The 22,379-nt window shown below is 43.0% G+C and overlaps 1 protein-coding gene across 1 annotated transcript in view; it reads left to right on the top strand.

The window, feature by feature from the left end:
* The window catches only part of LOC139452728 (uncharacterized), a 143,866-nt gene that overhangs the window by 96,642 nt on the left and 24,845 nt on the right, over positions 1-22,379 (top strand). The window contains exons 57-71 of the mRNA XM_071234304.1: positions 1,052-1,191; positions 2,026-2,143; positions 3,191-3,339; positions 3,514-3,598; positions 4,888-5,021; positions 6,448-6,729; positions 7,578-7,931; positions 9,259-9,573; positions 11,031-11,336; positions 11,825-12,178; positions 13,028-13,354; positions 16,047-16,346; positions 18,147-18,479; positions 20,348-20,665; positions 21,680-22,003. Coding sequence (XP_071090405.1) covers positions 1,052-1,191; positions 2,026-2,143; positions 3,191-3,339; positions 3,514-3,598; positions 4,888-5,021; positions 6,448-6,729; positions 7,578-7,931; positions 9,259-9,573; positions 11,031-11,336; positions 11,825-12,178; positions 13,028-13,354; positions 16,047-16,346; positions 18,147-18,479; positions 20,348-20,665; positions 21,680-22,003 — 3,839 coding nt within the window. The remainder of the gene's footprint in view (positions 1-1,051; positions 1,192-2,025; positions 2,144-3,190; positions 3,340-3,513; positions 3,599-4,887; positions 5,022-6,447; positions 6,730-7,577; positions 7,932-9,258; positions 9,574-11,030; positions 11,337-11,824; positions 12,179-13,027; positions 13,355-16,046; positions 16,347-18,146; positions 18,480-20,347; positions 20,666-21,679; positions 22,004-22,379) is intronic.

Here is a 22,379-nt window from a genome sequence, read left to right as displayed (position 1 = left end):
CTCTCCACCTACTCTCTACTGTATCATTGACAACAAGTTATTGAAAATATTCATCTCATGGATTCTGATTTTTCAGTTTTTACATAACAAGCTATTTGTCAAGAAAGAGTTGGGTTGCCAGATGCTATTTTATTTCATATTGGGATAGTGTCATTATTCAAAGTTACTTTTCTTTCAAAATGCTGTACATCTTGCAAACAACATAACTATGGCAAGTCAAAATTACAAATTAACACATGAATTTCTTTCAAAATTGAAACAATAATACCATTTCTTTCTGTGGTCAAAGCAATAGATTTGAGTTTACAGTTGTGGGCTCTGAATAAACCCTGACATGATAAACAACAACACACTTAGCTTTGTCTTTGAGAATTGACTGTGTGATGTGATTATCTCAAGTGTAACTGTACCAGATTCAGATGATAAAGGCATCAAGGAACTTATACCCTGTGTTATGTCAATGATAAGTGACTGCCTCCGTGGTCCAGTGGTAGAGCGTCTGCCCAGAGAGCGGCAGGTCCGGGGTTTGATCCCTGACCGCGTCATACCAAAAGACGTTAAAAGATGGTACTTGTTGTTACCCTGTCTGGCGCTCGGCATTAAGGGGATAAAACAAGGACTGGTCGGCTCGGAGTCAGTATACTGTGTCTGAGTGGGGTATTCATGTTAAACTGCGGCATGGTATCTCAGTGAGCTAGCACTATAAATCGGCATCAGTCCGGACTAGTACAAGCAGACACACACGTGCATACATGTCGCTATATAAGTGCAATAATCTTGGACGCGACGTTAAACCCCATTTCACCTCACCTCAGTGTTAAGTTGTGAAAAGATCAATTGAATTATGGATTTACTTTGATATTATATTGGGTTTTTCAGCATTGGTTAAATTTGTTTGAAGGATGAAATTTAAGAAATTAATACCTATTCAATCGCTGCAGTTGCTCAGTTGTAGTGATTCTTGCATTGATTGGTTTTCCTTCGCTGAGTCTTGATATGTTCTGTAGCTATGTTGGAAATGTTGACACGTTCTACGTTTCCATGTGTTAAGGAAAGTGGCGTCCACCACAGAATGCATCCAGACCATGATGGCCTCGTTCGGGGCAACCTGTTCCAGAGAGGAGGCTGGACGTTTTCTCAAAGGGATCCCCCGTCTGGAGTACCTCGGATGCCTGGACGAGTGCCACAAAAGTAGGAGAACTCACTTAACAATCAGACCTGTGAAGATCCAGTTTAGAATAGGTCTTCAGACACCCATGCATGTAGTAAGAGGCGAGATGGTCAGGCTCGCGGATTTGGTTGATGCATGTCATTGATCCCAATTGCGTGAATCCATGCTCAGGATCACTGGATTGTCTGGTCCCGACTCAATAATTTACAGACCGCCGTCATATAGCTGGAATATTGCTGAGTGCGGCGTTAAACAACAAACAAACAATACACACATCAAAGGAATGTTAAATCAGACTTTCTCGGCATGAATGTGTGATGTAGAGGTCCTCAGGGTCTTGGTTGCATGAGCAGAGTTGTCTTCCTGTGCCTGTTTAGCTGGTAATGGGTTTAAACCTGAGATTCACCTGATTATTATCCATGGCCATTTGTCAGCCCAACCAGAAGGGAGGATAGCTGACTTAGCATTTACAAGAAACCTCTGCTCCACCAATGATATGACATCCTTCAGCATTAAGACCTTAATTGTCCAAGGATTCGTTTGTCATGTGTTTGAGAGTGCTCCAGTTATCTTGGGCCTTACTTCAACACAGGACTAACATGCTGGGATATAACTGAAAGTTAATTGAGATACTGAACTGTGAAGATCTGGGTTAGATTAGGTCTTCAGAAACCTATGCAATGGGATCAGGTGGTCAATCACTGGATTGTCTGGTCCAGACTCAATTATTTACCGACTGCCATCATATAGATGGAATTTTGCTGAGTCTGGCGTAAAAAATTTGAAAAAAAATTTGAGACACTGTTGCTAAGTGAAGACTTATGTCCCTCACTCATGCTAATCTGTGCTTGCAGAGTCTGAGCCGGACTACAGGAGCTCCTGCTCCATCTACTCGCCCCTCACCCAGGAGCTGTCCTTGTGCTCGGACAAGGTCAGCATGATCCGTGGAGCCGGACTACAGGACCAGTGCAGGTGAGTGGTCTGGAACAGCAAGTCGGGGTGAAACGATACATCATGAGTTTTCATGCCACGATACAAAACATGATATATTTGCTAAAATAAATCACTTGCTTCAAGTTTTATGACCTCAGCGTTTTAGTCAGTCAGATATCGCAAAAAGTGTTGCAATTTGTGTTTCAAATTTACTTATGATATTAGCTGCTATTAATGTGTCTACAGGTAGCTATTCCTTTTGAACCTGCTTTGAAATATTTATAGTCAAGAAGTTTCCACGTGACTTGACGTTAAATTGCATATAGTGATATATGCATCGTGATTGCAGCGTATCGTGACCTTGCTATGTCATTTCATCATAAAAGCAAGAGTAAGAAAAGGGAGGAGGAAAATTAAGGGGTGTCCTCGGTTCTTTGATTTGTTGCTGTAGTGTTTGAATCAAGTGACCTCTTAGTTGCTGAGTTTTCAACATTAGGGTGAGACAAGTATAACCATGATGTCATACTTAATTTCGAACATTGAGTAGAATATTATGTTACACAATTAGAGCTTCTGTGTATCCTCAAAAGCAAAACCTATTAGTAAGAAAACATGCTCATAAATGTTTCATACGATCTATGTGAAAAGGTTAACATATGAAGAAATTATTTCCTTATATTCAAAAAGACTAAGTAATTGTTCCTCCATACATATGTAATAATTCATATAATAGTATTCAATGTTCATTTATTCTAATAATGTTCATATTAATACAAAAATGGTACAGATGCATGTATCGGTAGTTTATTCCAGATGTTGACAGTTTATGTCCGGTATACATGCTAGATGTTTTGTTTACCCATGGGGGAAACATACCTGAAATCTTAGGGTGGTGTGTATAATGCCCAACCCTCTCTGCGCGGTTTCATTTTCTGAAAAAAAAGGTGCACTATACTAAGAAAATATGGTAGCTGCCCTCTTTACTCAATTTCTTGGAGACAAATTACCATACATAGATTACATGCTGTGTTGAGAGACAGTGTGTCTGGCCAACCAGATATTGTCATATTGTGTGTATGTCATCAGCACGTACTGGCCGATGCTGGTGAGCTGTATACAGAAGAGGCTGTACGAGGGCGGGGCTGTGTGCGATGGCAACAACATTGTAGGAAGACTCCGCAACAGCTCTCAACTTCTGAAGGAAAAGGGACTTGAGAGTCTGTACAATTGTAATGGTAAGCTTCTCACTTACATACCAAGCGAGTCATTGTCATTCTGTTGCCTTTTCTAACTGTAAACATATGTCACTTCAGGCTTAATTTCCTCCCAAATTAGCTGACACCATCATACAGTTCTAGAACAGTTCAAATTGGACGACTCACTTCACTAACTTATAAAATCTTTTGCAGCGTTCAGTTTCTCGACAGTGTGTGAAGAAAAGAATATAACCTCCATGGCAGTTGATGATTGCAACGTTGACCTGAAGAAGTGTGGGTAGGTGCCAATATCATGCAATGTTGACCTGAAGAAGTGAGGGTAGGTGCCAATATCATGCAATGTTGACCTGAAGAAGTGTGGGTAGGTGCCAATATCATGCAATGTTGACCTGAAGAAGTGTGGGTAGGTGCCAATATCATGCAATGTTGACCTGAAGAAGTGTGGGTAGGTGCCAATATCATGCAATGTTGACCTGAAGAAGTGTGGGTAGGTGCCAATATCACACAACGTTGACCTGAAGAAGTGTGGGTAGGTGCCAATATCATGCAATGTTGACCTGAAGAAGTGTGGGTAGGTGCCAATATCATGCAATGTTGACCTGAAGAAGTGTGGGTAGGTGCCAATATCATGCAATGTTGACCTGAAGAAGTGTGGGTAGGTGCCAATATCACACAACGTTGACCTGAAGAAGTGTGGGTAGGTGCCAATATCATGCAATGTTGACCTGAAGAAGTGTGGGTAGGTGCCAATATCACGCAATGTTGACTCCATGCAGAATCTCACTACAGATTGAGCAACTCTCACATCACATCGTTTATGAATGAATCCCTTATTACTTGAGCCTGTCAGTGATTACAGAGAAAGTCTCTCGCCATTGCAAGATTGATAAAAGAATCTCTTAATTCTTACTTAGGCCTGTGTTGGTGATCAAAGAGAAGTTCTTTAGCCTTGACATAATTAATAAAGCCACTAATTCTTACTTTTGTCACTCGAATTATATACACTGACTCAGTCGATCATATGCCTGCAAAATATTTAATATCTTGTGGAACCACTAACTCAGTGTAGCAAGTGGGTACGCTTGTGGGAAAAGAAAGACTGGGCTTTCAGGTATTGTTATTTCAATCTGGTCCAGACAGTATGTTTCCTTATTTTATGGACAAGCCTACTCAAGTTTTCCAAATTTTGAAAAATGTATCTTCTTGTGATGGAAAGAGACTTCAGTATTATTTTGTCTCCTGCCTTTTAATTTTGATCAAAAGTATACAAAACAAAATTAGATTTATTAATCAGGTCTTATGATCCAAATAACCAACTGTGTGGTATGCAAGTGATAGGATGGAACATGCCTCCATCGTTAGAGATTTACATACAATGTGTGACTGTTTCAGACAAGGGGCGGTCGGGTAGCCTAGTGGTTAAAGCGTTCGCTCGTCACGCCGAAGACCCGGGTTCGATTCCCGACATGGGTACAACGTGTGAAGCCCATTTCTGGTGTCCCCGGCCATGATGTTGCTGTAATATTGATAAAAGTGGCGTAAAATCAAACTTACTCACTGTTTCAGACAAGAAGAGTCGGTGACCCGGTGTGTACAGTCACAGCTGCAGAACAAGACCTACTCTGTCTACTGTTCTCTGCCACAGCTTCGCGGCAATGTGCTGTTGGTGCTGGGCGAGCGGGGACACAGACTGTGTTCAGGTCTGTCTTCTTTGTCATGTTGCTACAACACAGACGTGGTTGGAGTAGTGGGTGCCGTTGTACAAAGCGATCTTAGCGCCAAGGTGATCGTAACTCCCATACCTTAACATAGACTTACGACAGTCGTAGCGCTAAGGTTGTTTTGTACAACGGCACCATTGTTTGCACGTTAATGTGCTGCTCGGTGGCAAAGCAATTGAATGAAAAACATTTTGGATAATGTTCATGAGAGAGATGTATGAATACAGTAAACTACGTTTATAGGGAACATGCTTATAACGAACTGACCAATGTAACCAACTTATTTTTTCGTCCCGCTCCGCTGTTGTATAAATGCTGTATATATGCTTATAACGAACTACGGTTATTAAGAACTAATATTAGTGGTCCTTTCGAGTTCGCTATAACTGTAGTTTACTGTATGTTGTTGTGTGCAGTGATATTTGTTTGTCCTGTCATTTGATCTATTATTGTTCATTTGAGCAGTGTTGTGGTGGCCCAGTCATTTTAATGGGCTGCATATAGCTGTGCAGAGTTGCATCCCTTGGGCATGGCAGGAACTTATGATCCTGGGTTTGATTCCCTGTTCACCCTGATTGTTTCTGGGTGTGTCAGCACGAAACCTCTGGGTTTTACCAAGATGGTAGATGTCTAAGACGTACATCACTTGAGGCTTGCTTTCCACGCCAAGTGAACACGTCAGTGTGCTTTAGGTGCAATAAGGAAAAGGTGCTCTTCACATTTGATCTTTTTTCCCACCACTTGTAAATTCTATTTCCTCCAACCAATGCATGATGCTAAATAAGATGCCATGTGCATACCTGGGGCAGATTACATGTAAACAACAATATCAGAAATGGGTGTCATGAACAACCCTAGTTTATTTGTATGAAGTCAATGTTTGACCATCGTAGAAGGCAGACTGCCTCCATGGTCTTGTGGTAGATTGTCTGCCTGGAGAGCAGAACATCGGGGCTTCAATCCTGGGCCTCGTCATACCAAAAGAAGTCAAAGATGGTACTTGTTGTTAGCCTTCCTGGCACTTGGCATAAAACATTCAAAACAAGGACTGGTCAGTGACCAGTGGTCACCCTGCTGTCGTAAAATCGGCATTAATCTGGACTAGTACAAGCAGGCACACACACACACTCACAAACACACGCATATGCATGCATGTTGCTATGTTAATAGAGCAATAATCTTGAACGCAACATTAAACCCTGTTTCACCGCACCTTTCACATTATAGAGGGGGGCGGTCGGGTAGCCTAGTGTTTAAAGCGTTCACTCGTCACACCGAAGACACGGGTTCGAATCTCGACATGGGTACAATGTGTGAAGTCCATTTCTGGTCTCCCCCACCGTGATATTGCTGGAATATTGCTAAAAGCGGCGTAAAACCAAACTTACTCACTCACTCATTGTAGAGGGCGACCTGAGGCTGAATGGCAGTCGAATCGAAGTAAGGAAGGATGGTAGATGGGAAGGCTTCTGCTATGGAGAGGGCTGGACTGACCATGCTGCAGGTCTTGCCTGTAACCAACTGGGCTACAAGTATGGTATCGCTGGAAAAAACTACAGGAGTAGCAGTGTACCAGTCAGTACGTATGTCAACTGTTCGGGGGATGAAGAACAGTTTGGCAAGTGTGATGTTCACAAGATCAAGGAGTACTGTCAAGAGGAAGCCCACATCACCTGCCTAGATGACAGTAAGCACAGTTCAAAGACCGCTAACATGTGGATTCTTTGTAGAATACAACAGTCACCCTGAATTGCGAACAATTGCTTCATATTTTTTTATCATCAATGATCCTAGGAATTACTTTTTTAAATTACCACTCAAATACCTCTTTGAAATATCATCTAATGATATCAAGGGTGTTTCATCATGTTTGTCATTTGTAATAATAATTACATGTATTCATCTGAATATGTAGTGTCTCTGTGATGTCAGGGTGTGAACATGTGATAGCTGGCTGCTTTGTAAACCAGGGCAGTTGAGAGTGTTTGAAAACCTCTGATTTTCTCGCCTATTCTTCATGTCTTTTCGTACCTAATCCATGACAGGAAAGATCCTCATCTCCCTTGTTATAAGAGCGTATGACTTTAAACCCCCATAAAACCTTGCCTTGCCTTCTGCATCATGCTGAAATACCTTGATATGACTGCAATACAGTTCAAAGAGGCCTTGATTTGTCTCACCTCTGCCCCGACCCGCACCACCCCACACTGCCCCGCCCACCTTGTCTCACATCTGCCCCGACCCGCACCACCCCACACTGCCCCGCCCACCTTGTCTCACCTCTGCCCCGACCCACACTGCCCCGCCCACCTTGTCTCACCTCTGCCCGAACCCCCACCTCACCCGACACTGCCCCGCCCTGACCCATCCCCACCTCACCCCACACTGCTGCCCCGCCCACCTTGTCTCACCTCTGCCCCGCCCCGCCCCGCACCACCCCACCTCACCCCACACTGCCCCGCCCACCTTGCCTTGCCCTGCCCCGCCTCGCTTACTTCACCTCACCTCACCCCACCTTGTGTACTCCTCTTCCAGGAACCCACATAGAGCTAACAGGCAACAGGTCAGGCTGGGTTGTCGCTGTGCGGGGCGGAAAAGTTGGCTTGATCTGTGACCAGGGTGGCTGGTATGAATCCAAAGCCTCAGTAGTATGCAGGAGCCTGGGCTTCGCCAGCGGGGAGACTTTCAAGGATGGGGCAACCTGGCCTCTCCCACATGTATCTGCCTTCCAGACATACTTAAACTGCAAGGGAGAGGAAAAAACACTGGACTCCTGCCAACAGGAGGGAACCTGGGAAGGGGACTTGTTGGACATCTCCGAGCTCAACCAGAACTCTTATGGACGATGCTCTATGTACAATATGGCCACGGTGTATTGTCATGATGAAGGTGAGTGTTGGTGTTCTTGCGGTGAAGCTGCTGATGTGAGGTCCAATCAAACATTCTGTCCACACCAGGAACAAATATTTGGTAATTTTTATCATCGCAGGTCTTGTTTTCATTGCATGGTCAAAGACGTTTTGGTTGATGACATAAATATATAAAACAAGTTTTTTTAGCTCACCTGACTGAAAGTCAAATAAGCCTTAAATGGCCTACTAGTTTGGCGTCCTTGGTGTCGTTGTTGGCAGTTTCTTTAACCCACTCCCATCACTGCACCAATAAAACTGAAACTTCACATGCTTGTTTCCAACAGTGATGACACCTGTATATCTGAATCTAATTTTCAATATGGGAACATTTTCAATATGGGAACAACCCCAGCAGTCGTATTGAACATTTTCTATGGCCGTTTATGGGGTCATCTTCACATTTGGTATACATGTTGCTTGTCATGGGACTCAACATGTGTGTTCCGGAAAACAGAAAATGCCTGTTCAGCCCCACTACTTGACCTTGATATTCTGAAGTTTGACCTTTATTTTGGACAGTAAGGAAGATAATTTATGGATGTAAATTTCTTTATTATGAGGAACACAACATCTCGGAGTATACGCCTGATGAAGGAGTAAGTATATACTCCAAAACATTGTGTTCCTCCTAAGAAAGAAGTTGACATCCGTAAATCCTCTTCCTTATGGGTATCTTGATTCCCGACATGGGTACAATGAAGCCCATTTCTGGTGTCCCCCACCGTGATATTGCTGGAATATTGCTAAACGCGGCATCAAACCATACTCACTCACTCACTCCTTATGGGTATCAATGTATGCCTTTGAAACGATTTTGGACAATGTTCTTAAAGTCTCGCAAAATACATCTGAGGAAGCTAAAACTTTACCATCCTAGTTTCTCATGATGTCTTCATCTTTCGGTCAAATTATTAGGCTTTTTACTGTTTTCATGTGAAACATTTGGGAAAATTGTGTGCCATCAGCAATACTATTTTCTTTGTAGGTATTGAAGGTTCATAGTTGAAACTTGCAGTAAAATAGATGTAACTGTTAAGTATCACAACAATGGTCTGAAATAGTACATTCTTTCTTGTTGATTTGGAAACATTGTAACTCAGTTACTTGTTTCATGCTTTTTGATATGTTTGTCTTCAGCATGTTTAGCAACTCAGGCAGCAACTTTTGTGAAGTGTGTGTCTCTGTTGACAATTTAGACTGCTGAGTACATATCCAGGTGAGCTACAGAACCATGGCACATGTCATCTCTTACAAGAACGGTATTTTCATAATCAGTATTGAACCTGTAATGTTCATTGTTTCAGTGAGACTTCACAGGAGATATAGCAATTCTACTGGTATTGTGATCTTCAAAAATGCAACATTATCCGCCCCTGTCTCCGGTGAAGGGTTTGACGACAAAGCTGCCAGTGTTGTATGCAGACAGCTCGGGTTCCAGAAAGGTGGCATCTCCCTAAGCTTCAACCCTTTCAACTACTACTTCTACCAGGTTTACAGTTTCTCCAACATGACCTGCAATGGTGATGAGGCCAATCTGATGGACTGCGAGCACAATGGGGCATACTTGAGATATTCATCAAAGCCTGCTGTAGTCAAATGTACAACGGGCAAGGAGGAAGGTGAGAGGTCAAGGTCATGCGATCTGATAAAGAATCATTTGTATTTCAGAGTGTGACAGAAGGTGATTTATCTTGATCATTCCACTAAGTTCAGTGATTGACACAGTGTGAATGTATCGTAACATATCCTATAGGAGCAGAAAATAGCTAACAATCTGGATTACTGGCTTTTTGATTTCCAGTATCAGAAATATTCATCAGTCCTATAGCCCATACAACAAATATTCTCATAGGACCTGTACAAATTACTTATATCTGGGTATGATCAGAAGGGTCCCTCAGATTCTGTTAGTGCGAAGGAGAAGGGTCCCTCAGATTCAGTCAGTGCTAAGGAGAAGAGTCCCTCAGATTCGGTCAGTGCTAAGGAGAAGGGTCCCTCAGATTCTGTTAGTGCTAAGGAGAAGGGTCCCTCAGATTCTGTTAGTGCTAAGGAGAAGGGTCCCTCAGATTCTGTTAGTGCTAAGGAGAAGGTTCCCTCAGATTCAGTCAGTGCTAAGGAGAAGGGTCCCTCAGATTCAGTCAGTGCTAAGGAGAAGTGTCCCTCAGATTCTGTCAGTGCTAAGGAGAAGGGTCCCTCAGATTCGGTCAGTGTTAAGGAGAAGGGTCCCATAGATTTGGTCAGTGCTAAGGAGAAGGGTCCCTCAGATTCGGTCAGTGCTAAGGAGAAAGTTCCCTCAGATTCAGTCAGTGCTAAGGAGAAGGGTCCCTCAGATTCGGTCAGTGCTAAGGAGAAGGTTCCCTCAGATTCGGTCAGTGCTAAGGAGAAGGTTCCCTCAGATTCGATCAGTGCTAAGGAGAAGGGTCCCTCAGATTCGGTCAGTGCTAAGGAGAAGGGTCCCTCAGATTCGGTCAGTGCTAAGGAGAAGGGTCCCTCAGATTCTGTTAGTGCTAAGGAGAAGGGTCCCTCAGATTCGGTCAGTGCTAAGGAGAAGGGTCCCTCAGATTCGGTCAGTGCTAAGGAGAAGGGTCCCTCAGATTCGGTCAGTGCTAAGGAGAAGGTCTCATAACAACTGTGTTAACTGAACTGATTTTTATTGCACTCAGGCTGCTATGAGCAGCATTAGAGGTACAACATTGATACATATACAGCACTATATACAAGTATACGATATATATCAACAGATTTACCGAGCAGTGACGCTACATATTGATTGGGTTAACTAGCAGCATTATAATTTTACAAAATTTGGATAATTTTCTAAGTGTTCTCATCTTTTACTATTGAAAACCAATACTTTCTTGCCTCAAAACTTTCTGATATCCCCTCATATACATTAATTCACTTAGAAGGTAATGATTTCAAATTTCCTACCCAGACCATCTTTGACAAATTGATGAAGACTGAAGTTTTGTGTTGATGATAGCATACCTCAAGGAAGTCCAGTATCATTATGACATCTCTGATGACCACAAAAAGAAGAAAGTCTTTTAGTATCCCATGTTTCTATGTCCTACAGTTCCTGACATGGAGGTCAAGGTCAATGCTGATGGTCGTGTCATGATTTCCCGTTACGGGATATTCGGAACAATCTGCCACAAGGGATGGACCAACAGGGAGGCTGAAACAATCTGCTCGAGCATGGGCAGTGATGCAGCCTATGCAAGGAGCCTGTATGATCAAGGGTCCAGTGTTCCCAAATGGCTGTACAATGTGAAGTGTGCTGATGGAGATAAGTCCCTCCTTGACTGTAACTTCTCCATGACACCAGGTGTCGACAGCTGCTCACAAGATGCTGGTGTCTTCTGCTTTAACAAGTCTGATGGTGAGATATGACTATGAATTAACAATCATTAAGTGTTCATACTGTTTGGTGTTCGTAAACTTCAACAAGGTAAGTCTTGTTGTGATAGGGAAGATTTAAGTGCTTAAAGCCCAGGCTCTACTATGAATTAACAATCATTAAGTGATCATGCTGCTTGGTGTTCGTAAACTTCAACAAGGTAAGTCTGTTGTGATAGGGAAAATTAGTGCTTAAAGCCCAGGCTCTACTATGAATTAACAATCATTAAGTGATCATGCTGCTTGGTGTTCGTAAACTTCAACAAGGTAAGTCTGTTGTGATAGGGAAGATTAATACCAAATACAAGGAATTAAAATGATTAAATTGTATAATTAATGGTGGTAGTTCAGGGGTAATAATAACCTTGCCTCCCAAATTAAGCTGACAAGCATTTAGATGCAACTACTGTTCAAAGCTGTGCCTAACTCAACCCACTCACCAAAGAGACTGACAATTAATGTTTGCATCAGTTCCAAGCTACTCGCTGACCAATGGCCACTATGGCCATGTGATGGCCACTCTGAAGAAAGAGAAGGGAGTGGTCTGCAGCAGCTACTACTGGAGCGGCTCCAACGCCCGTGTCGTGTGTCGCAGCCTCGGCTTCAACTCGGGAGAAATCTTCACTGGCCCCCATGCTGCTCCCGAGACCACCTCTGCTTGGTTTTCCGACACCGTGTACTGTAACGGAGACGAGGCTTCACTGGACATCTGTAATGATGGGAACTGGACAAAGCAGGATATCAGTGGAAAACAAAACTCGTCGAACGTGTATTATGCGTCATCTTGTCTGAGCAATATTTTCAGTGTATTCTGTTATGGAGAGGGTAAGTAACTCTAAATTGGATAATTGTTTCTTTTTTCAACTTTTTGCAATAAATATGTACTGCTTCCTGGTCAAGAACCTAGGCCTAGTTCTAGGTATTTGTATGTCATATGTTTAATGTTATACCATCCCTGGAGATGTATCCCTGAATTAGGCATACATTTTAGCATCAACTTACAACTTGTCTTTGTCATGAATATAAATGGTCTAGATGAAAACAAGCGCAATAGATTTGGTGTAAAAACGAACATAATACATTGTGAACCTCAGCATGCAGTTATGTGCATGGCAGACAAGCTGATTAAACTCGCAATGTTTTACAAATTGCAGTGCTATCTAGGATTCTTTATTGTCAACATCTTTACGTGCTCACCAACGTTCTTTCATACACTTTGTTCTTTCTTTTGATATGAAGTTTTTTTGTAACATTTGACTATTAATATTGTGTACTTTTGACCTTTATTTCAACTTTGTATTTGTTTAACCGCCATCTATTTGTTTTATATGTTGACCTTTATCAGTAACATTTGACTATTTTTGCATACTTTTGAACTTTTTTTCTGCTTTGTCATATTTAACTGGCATCTGTTTGTGTTGTATGTTGACCTTTATTAGAAACATGCATACTTTTATCCTTTATTTCAACTTTGTATTTTTTAACCAAATGGCCACCCACAGTAATCAGTACCATATGTCATAGCTTCATGGTAGCAGTCACGAAAAGAGAGTGCTGTTTGCCAGTGTGTGAGCCGTGCCCTCCTCTGAGAGTAAGTTTATGGCATTCAAGGAGGTGACATTGATAATTCAACCAATGCTTGCAAATCACAACGGAACTTTTAACTTGTTTCAGTGAGGCTTCACACAAGCTACTTCAACAAGACAGGAGTCCTGCAGGTTGCGACCAATGAAAGTAAAGAATCCTACGGAACATTCTGTGCCGACAACTTCACAGATACAGCGGCTGCGGTCGCTTGTCGGGAGCTGGGTCTGGCCAACAGCGGCATTGCTCTTCCTGCTGCGACATACGGAAGCATGTATTCAAGTATAGGGAGGGGAAATGTGACCTGCGATGGATCTGAATCCTCCATCCTTAACTGCAGCAAGCCGTCTGCCCTCTATTCTTGTTCCTATTGGAACCATGCATCAATCCTGTGTGATGACAAGCCAGAAGCAGATGGTACGATCACAGATGCCAACCATTGCAATATTTTGAAAGAATTAGGGCTGGGACGAGTTCAAACTTACAACCTGGGTACCCACCCCCATATTACCTGACCCTACCCGGGTACCCACCCCCCTATTACCCGACCCAACCCTGGGTACCCACCCCCCTATTATCCGACCCAACCTGGGTAACCAACCCCCATTACCCGACCCTACCTGGGTACCCACCCCCCTATTATCCGACCCAACCTGGGTAACCACCCCCCATTACCCGACCCTCCCCGGGTACCCACCCCCCTATTATCCGAACCTACCCGGGTACCAACCCCCCTATTATCCGACCCTACCCGGGTACCCAACCCCCCTATTACCCGACCCTACCCAGGTACCCACCCCCCCCTTTTACCCGACCCTACCCGGGTACCCACCTCCCTATTACCCAACCCTACCCAGGTACCCGCCTCCCTATTACCCGACTCTACACCAGGTACCCGCCTCCCTATTACCTGACCCTACCCAGGTACCCACCCCCCTATTACCCGACCCTACCCAGGTACCCACCCGCCTATTACCCGACCCATACCCAGGGTACCTGCTGAAGGTCTCACGAGATCAGTATGCTGCGACATACGGAAGCATGTATTCAAGTATAGGGAGGGGAAATGTGACCTGCGATGGATCTGAATCCTCCATCCTTAACTGCAGCAAGCCGTCTGCCCTCTATTCTTGTTCCTATTGGAACCATGCATCAATCCTGTGTGATGACAAGCCAGAAGCAGATGGTACGATCACAGATGCCAACCATTGCAATATTTTGAAAGAATTAGGGCTGGGACGAGTTCAAACTTACAACCTGGGTACCCACCCCCATATTACCTGACCCTACCCGGGTACCCACCCCCCTATTACCCGACCCTACCTGGGTACCCACCCCCCTATTATCCGACCCAACCTGGGTAACCAACCCCCATTACCCGACCCTACCTGGGTACCCACCCCCCTATTATCCGACCCAACCTGGGTAACCACCCCCCATTACCCGACCCTCCCCGGGTACCCACCCCCCTATTATCCGAACCTACCCGGGTACCAACCCCCCTATTATCCGACCCTACCCGGGTACCCAACCCCCCTATTACCCGACCCTACCCAGGTACCCACCCCCCCCTTTTACCCGACCCTACCCGGGTACCCACCTCCCTATTACCCAACCCTACCCAGGTACCCGCCTCCCTATTACCCGACTCTACACCAGGTACCCGCCTCCCTATTACCTGACCCTACCCAGGTACCCACCCCCCTATTACCCGACCCTACCCAGGTACCCACCCGCCTATTACCCGACCCATACCCAGGGTACCTGCTGAAGGTCTCACGAGATCAGTTCAAAATGTCCGATTGAGAAAAGTTTGACAGTAGCCCTGGAAAAATGTATTCAGATGTATACACATGTAAAATGATCTGGTCATGCATACACCAAAGTTGACTGAAGTTTTATCGTCAAACATATAAAATTCAGAAGGAATGGGTGCATAGTCAGAAAGAAATGCAGAAATCAGTAACTTATAGTGTAACCATAAAGTTCTAGATACTTTTTGTCATTAAACAATATATCACATAACTAACCACGGGTTCGGATAGTCCTGTGGCTACACGAGTTACTCCTTCCAGCCCCAAATATTACTTTTGTTACGAATTTTGTAAAAATATGCTTGTAGCTTAGTAGATCAAAGCTCATGAAGTCATCATCGATTTTTTACAAACAGGCGTCATATAGCTCGAATATTGCCAATTGCACTTTGAACAACAAAGAAGCAAACAGAATTCACTGTATGGACTTGCATCACTTGGGCACACTTGGGTTCAAATCAGGGTTTGCCAAGGTTATGCTTCTAGGTTTGTCAGCACCATACCCAATCTTGTTCACCCAAGTGGTAAACATGTGAGACTTCCCTCTCTTAAGCTTTCCTCACACATTAAGCTGACACATGGCAATATAACTGGAATACTGTTAAAAGTGGCATGAACCTCACTCTCACTCGCTCATTCACTCACTCACTCACTCCCATGTTTGCTGTAAAAGGCGACTACGCTTGTCATAAGAGGCGACAAGTGGGATTAGGTGGTCAGGTTTGCTGACTTGGTCGATGCATAGCATCGATCCCAATTACATGGATCATTGCTCATGATGTTGATCACCGGATTGTCTGGCCTATTCAAAACCCAATTACTCTCAATTTACTTGCATACAGAAATGCATGCATTAAATGAAAAACTCAAATGTTTGAAAAAAGCACTCGTAAATACCCAAGAAACTTTTATAGAATGCGTACTGTGGAGCTAATTTCTGAAACACAATTATGATCTAATTTACTTTATGAGTCAAGTTTATATTTAGGACCGTTATATACATCTAAAACATTGTTTCATATTTTTTTTGGAAATCTCAAAATGCTTGCTCATTTGGGGAAAAATTCAATAGAGTAATGAATCGATGGGTAAATAAATATTGGTTACCCAGTGAAAAATGTAATAGCCCAAATAAAATTACCTTTGAGTAAAAGCTCAATTGCTCAAAAAGTTATCAGGAGCTCTGTATACAAAACTGACAATGGTGCACGCAGTGATTTGTCTGCTTCTGTTTCTGCATGCAGTGGAAAACACCAAGTTAAACTTTCGTTTGATTGCCACTGATTGTGTTTCAGCACCCATCACAGAAACCAAGGTTGCGGAAGATGGCCGAGTCCTTGTGAAGAAGCATGGCTACTGGGGAACAGTGTGTGGCAGCGGATGGAACAAAACAGACGCCAGCGTTGTATGCCGGGCTCTTGGTTATGATGCAGGCTTTAACAAGACAATGTACAGGAGCAGTGTCGTTCCACAGTGGCTCGGCCAGGTCAATTGTACTGGGTTGGAGAAGTCCCTGATGGACTGTAAGGCTGTTGAGCAGGACTGCAGGACTAATAGCATGGTTGCTGGTGTCAAGTGTTATAACAGCAGTGATTGTAAGTGGTGCATCATCATTGTCAATGCTTTTTGTAAAGGTCACTGTCCTTACGAACTTCGTTCAGGACTTGGTATTAGACACTATAGTTGTTTCAGGTAGTTGTTGTAAGCAAGTTATCCCCAGAACTTCTGCATGGATTTGGTTCTAGCAGGTTATCCCCAGAACTTCTGCATGGATTTGGTTCTAGCAGGTTATCCCCAGAAACTCTACATTGATTTGGTTCTGGCAGGTTTTCTCCAGAAATTCTGCATGGATTTAATTCTAGCAGATTATCCCCAGAAATTCTGCATGGATTTGGTTCTAGCAGATTATCCCCAGGAATTCTGCATGGATTTGGTTCTAGATTATCCCCAGAAATTCTGCATGGATTTAGTTCTAGCAGATTATCCCCAGAAATTCTGCATGGATTTGGTTCTAGCAGATTATCCCCAGAAATTCTGCATGGATTTGGTTCTAGCAGGTTATCCCCAGAACTTCTGCATGGATTTGGTTCTAGCAGGTTATCCCCAGAACTTCTGCATGGATTTGGTTCTAGCAGGTTATCCCCAGAAACTCTACATTGATTTGGTTTGAGCAGGTTTCTCCAGAAATTCTGCATGGATTTGGTTCTAGCAGGTTATCCTCAGAACTTCTGCATGGATTTGGTTCTAGCAGGGTATCTCCAGAAATTCTGCATGCATTTGGTTCTAGCAGGTTATCCCCAGAATTTTGCATGGATTTGGTTCAAACTGATGACAAGGTGTTTTAGGGATATTGCAGGTCCCATGCTGTTATTTTCAAGGTCATTGGAAGGTTTAGACTAGTTTGCTGTTTGTTTCCTGTTTATCTCCTTACACAAAACGCTACAGATTTATTTAAATAAAACATGTCCACACACGGTGGACGAACATAATGACCTTGACCTATTATTTCTAGGTCACTGAAAGCATTTCCCTTTCTGCTGTTCGATAGTGAAACATCCCAAGATATACCAACATTTAATCGCTCGTGCTAAAAGTAATTATTGTATGATAATACAGCGAGAGCCCACCTACCAGAGGAAGTTGGGCTATGTTGAGAGAATGACCATGATGCAACTGTGGATTTAATGGCCAAGGGCTTGGAGGTTCTAAAGGGCTACCCCAATTTAGAAATGGAATAAATACTATCAAAGGCTAAATGATATGACCATAGCACGCCATATAGAGCAATGTGGCGGCTTGCATTGCCAAACATATTTGTTAATAGATAATTAATGCTAATGCACAAATGGTGGAAATGTCCCTACCTGACCAAAACTGTGGGTCTAAATGGTAGCAATCGCCGCCAGGCCAAATTTAATTGTTAATATATAATTAATGCTAAAGCCCAAATGGCGGAAGCGTCGCTACTCGACCAAAGCTGTGGAAGCGAACGCTGCCAGGCCCAGCTTTGTGACAAATTGCGTTGCCAAATATAATTGTTACAAGATTCCTGAGTGACTCCACATTAAGCTGACACGCCGTGATATAACTGGAATACTGTTAAAAGCAGCGTTAAACCCAACTCACTCACTCATTAACAAGATTTTGTGTACTGAATGTTGCCAAGGTAAATTTGCATATTTGGAAGACTTTTTCACTTTATAGTTTACTTTTAACTTTTTTTTCAAAGAATTGTTTTGTGAAAGGAACCTCAGCTTAACCTTTACACCATAAGTTAGGGGTAACCAAACTTTTCTGCTGACATCCTCCATTTTGACATAGCATATTGCCCAAGAGGGACTCTTTTAAAAGGTTAGATTTGTGTCTTATCTTTTTGTTTTCCATATTCATTTCAGTGGCTAAGTATACGTTCCGCCCCCGAGCTGGCTCCTCTAACATTGGTCATGTGATGGTGGACTACAAGGGTATGTCATACCCCATGTGTGACTGGCAGTACCTGTCATATGAGGATGCGGGAGTCTTGTGTCGATATTTCGGGTTCCCCACTGGAAAGAAACTGGAAGGCCAGCGAAACCAGTCCAGTTTTGACTATGCCTGGGCTGCAGACTTTGCCTGCAGTAATACTGATACAGACCCTAACGCATGTGCACAGAACTGGACTGTAGAAAGTTCAGGCTTGTACAGACGGTGTTACAACAACCTCGTCGAATTGTCTTGTACCAAGGGAGGTGAGATTGGAATACCCGAGATGACAGCCATTGAGATTTTGGTGGAAGGATTACTTTGAACCAAATTCCACAATTACGAGTTGTGATATATATAAAAATATGCCCCAAACACCTTCGCAGTAATTTAAACTGGATATTAACCTGGCTTTGTATCAAAGTAGTAGTTACTATCCTATCTACAGTCATTGTCATATCTACGACCAATCAATAATCAAGTTGTACGTAATGAGTTGTCTTAATGTGATGGGAAGATTTGCATATTTGGCTGATAAAATATAATGCAACAGATTATGTTCATTAAAACCATTTAGTAGGTTATGCTAACATTGATTGGTAATTATTGTTGTGCATTGCTTATTTAAAATTCAGACTATGACAGATATTTCGAATTGAATCAGTTTGAGATTTGCTGCTCTAGAACAGGACATGACTGTTTACACACTGACCTGAACAAATAATGCATAAAATTTATCTTTGGAATCTAGTGCATTCGAATGGGGCAGGGGTTGCCCAGTAGTCTAAGGTGCAGCGATTCGCTGTGCAGAGTTGCGTCCCTTTGGCACGCCAGAAACCTATGATTGTGGGTTTCAATCCCGGTTCGCCCCGATTATGTTTGTAGGTTTGTCAGCACCATACCCGTGCTCGTGGGTTTCACTGAAGTGGAAAACTTGTGAGACCTGCATCACTTACGGCTTTCCTCCCACATTAAACTGACACACTGTGATATAACTGGAATACTGTTAAAAGCGGTGTTAAGGACAAATCACTCACTCATTATATGTTAGTTTTGTTTGTGTTATTGTTTTACACTTAAATTGAGGACACACACAAGAGTTTCCTTATTTGACATTGTAGTGGTGTAGACAGAATAGGTTTTAAATATAAAGACACATGTCATTGAATGTTCTACTCACCTTTTTTCTTCATCTAACACTTTCTACGAGATACAATGGTAATTTATGATTTGTTTAAAAAAAAATGAAATTTGTAAATTTTTACCGTATTGATTATATGTTAATATGTTAATCTTCATGAGGACTACCAGTCAAAGGTCCCAGTTATTCCATGCTGGTTTTAAAAGTTCACTTCACCAAGCGATCCTACTTTTACGAATGTCATAACTCCCATAGTTTAACATAGACTTACGACAGGCATAACGGTATGTTTGCTTTGTGAAAGGGGCTTTTAGATCAAGGAGGAAGAGGATGTTTCAAGCCAGCCACTGAGAGATGTCATTATGATCCTCTTGTGACAAATCACATAGTTGAATCACACTTCGTGTTTCAAGCCAGAATATTCTGCTGTCAATCTCACTGCTCCTTCGTGTTTGTGAATGTACTTAATGCATGTACATCCATCCAAAGTTGCTAGGGCTGGGACGATTCCAAATTTACTACCTGGGTATCCGACCCTCCCCGGGTACCCGCTGTAGGTCTCAAGAGATAGGTACAAACGTTTGACCGTACCCCTGTCAAAATGTATTTAGATACAGGTATAAAATGATCTGGTCATGCATACACTGAACTTGACTGAAGTTTTATCTTTATGCAAACATATAAAGTCAGAAGGAATGTGTGCATCGTCGGAAAGAAATGCGAACATTTGTCCCTTATAGTGTAACCATAGATTTCTAGATAATGTTTGCCATTAAACAATATAATCACATGACTAACCATGGGTCCGGGTAGTCCTGTGGGTACACGGGTCCTACTCAGTACCCAACCGACCCCAGTACCCGAGTTACCCGTCCCAGCCCTAATAGATGCTCACATTTTAGTTTGTCCCTCTCCCGGAAACTTGTTTGTGAAAGATTATGTACCTCCACTCTTACAATTTGGAAGCCCACTTACTCCTATTTCTTTCCTCAGTATCCCTCGATCCGGACTCCAGCAGTAGTGGACCACTGGTTGTATTTTTTGGGAAGAGCAGCTACAAGGTGTGTGCCGACAACTTCACCAACACAGCTGCTGATGTTGCATGCCGCGAAATGGGCTTCAAGGGTGGTTACATGATATCGTCTGTGGAGTACAATCATCCAAGCTACTCCTTCGGTATGACGGACGTGGACTGTAAAGGCAGCGAGAGATCTATCAAGGAGTGCTCAAGTCTTAAAAAACCCGAATACATCTACTGCAGCAGTGACAAAAACTTTGTGTCTTTAAAGTGTACCCATGGCAATGGACCAGGTATTATACTTGACCAATTCCTTTGAATACATGACCGCTGTTACATCACAGCAATTATTTCTGTGCAATTGATGTCCTCACACAATAAAATCTTTAGATTTTCAACAAACGTTCACCTTCACTGCCAGGAGCAGCCAAACCTTTGCTGCTTAATGTGTTATACTTGACTATTTGATTGTTACTCGTCCAGGTTCAAGGTCAGAATCAGACCCCACCACTTTTTAAAGATTATTGTCAGTAATTATCTGGGCAGAATGATCTTCTATTTTGCCTTATCAATACAGAACAAATGCTTAGATAATTGTAATTTTATTTCAGTACACTTTGACAGTTGTATTTAGCTTCTATCAATAAGAAGTGTCTGTTGATGTTATTTGATGCTAGCACTATAAATCAGCATCAGTCCGGACAAGAACAAGCAGCCCCCCACACACACACACGTGCATGCACGTCACTATATAAGTGCAATAAACTTGGACGCGACGTTAAACCCCATTTCACCTCACCTCACCTGAATATTCACATCACACCACATGCTTCTCTAAAGCTACTAAAATGAGGGTTGACTGGTCACAATGTGAGAACAAGCTGATGTGTCCTACCCTGACAATGTTGATTGTTGCTCATACAGTCAACCACCCAGATTATGCAAAGACCACGCTCATAATGCTGGAATATTGCTGACCGCGTCGTACAACAACATTCACTCACTCACTCACTCCCAATAACATACCTGTGAAAATCCAGGGTAGAGTAGGTCTTCAGCAACCCATGTTTGCCGTAAGGGGCGACTAACGGGATCGTGTGGTCAGGCTCGCTGACTTGGTTGATGCATGTCATTGTATCCCAATTGCCATGATCGATGCTCATGATGTCAATAACTGGCCATGGATTGTCTGATCCAGCCTCGATTATTTACACACAGCCGTCATATGGCTGGAATATTGCCGAGTGTGGTGTTCAACAAACGAAACAAACTCCCCAAAACAAACGAGACAATGCTAATCCTTGCAGATGGAAGTGGCAACACAACAGGACAAGACATGGCTGTGAAGCTGAGGGGCATCAACAACGTCGTGGTCATCCAGAGAGACAACATCTGGTTCAGCATCTGTGGTGACAACTGGAGCGACAACGAGGCTTCGGTCGTGTGTAGAAACATGGGCTACAAGGAGGGTTTGGCCAGCCAGTCCTATGCCAATGCCGACATGCCCATATGGAAGTACAGATTCAACTGCACAGGATCAGAGTCGAGTCTTGGCAGCTGCTTATACTGGACCAATCCTTATGAACAAAAGATCTGTTCCCAAACCGCTGTAGCGACCTGTCTCAATAAACGTAAGAATGACTCTTTGTGAGTTTGCATTATTAAGATTTTAGAAAGTAAGACTTATTTCGAGTCACGCACAAACCATCTTAATTCCATGAATACCCAACCTCTATTTCATCATTGCTATGGACCTGTGAAATGTTCGGGATAGAATAGGTCTTCAGCAACCCATGCTTGCGTAAAAAGCGACTATGCATGTCGTAAGAGGCAACTAACGGGATCGAGTGGTCAGGCTCGCTGACTTGGTTGATGCATGTCATTGTAGCCAAGTTTTGTGGATCATTGCTCATGATGTCAATCATTGGATTGTCTGGTCCAGACTCGATTATTTACAGACCACTGTCAAATAGCTGGAATATTGCTGAGTGCGGCATTTAACAACAA

This window comes from Haliotis cracherodii, unplaced genomic scaffold, assembly GCF_022045235.1.
Source record: "Haliotis cracherodii isolate W230 unplaced genomic scaffold, xgHalCrac1.p SCAF_9, whole genome shotgun sequence".
NCBI lineage: Eukaryota > Metazoa > Mollusca > Gastropoda > Lepetellida > Haliotidae > Haliotis > Haliotis cracherodii.
Note: the sequence above shows the minus strand (reverse complement) of the source record. Positions and strands in the feature narration are given on the sequence as shown.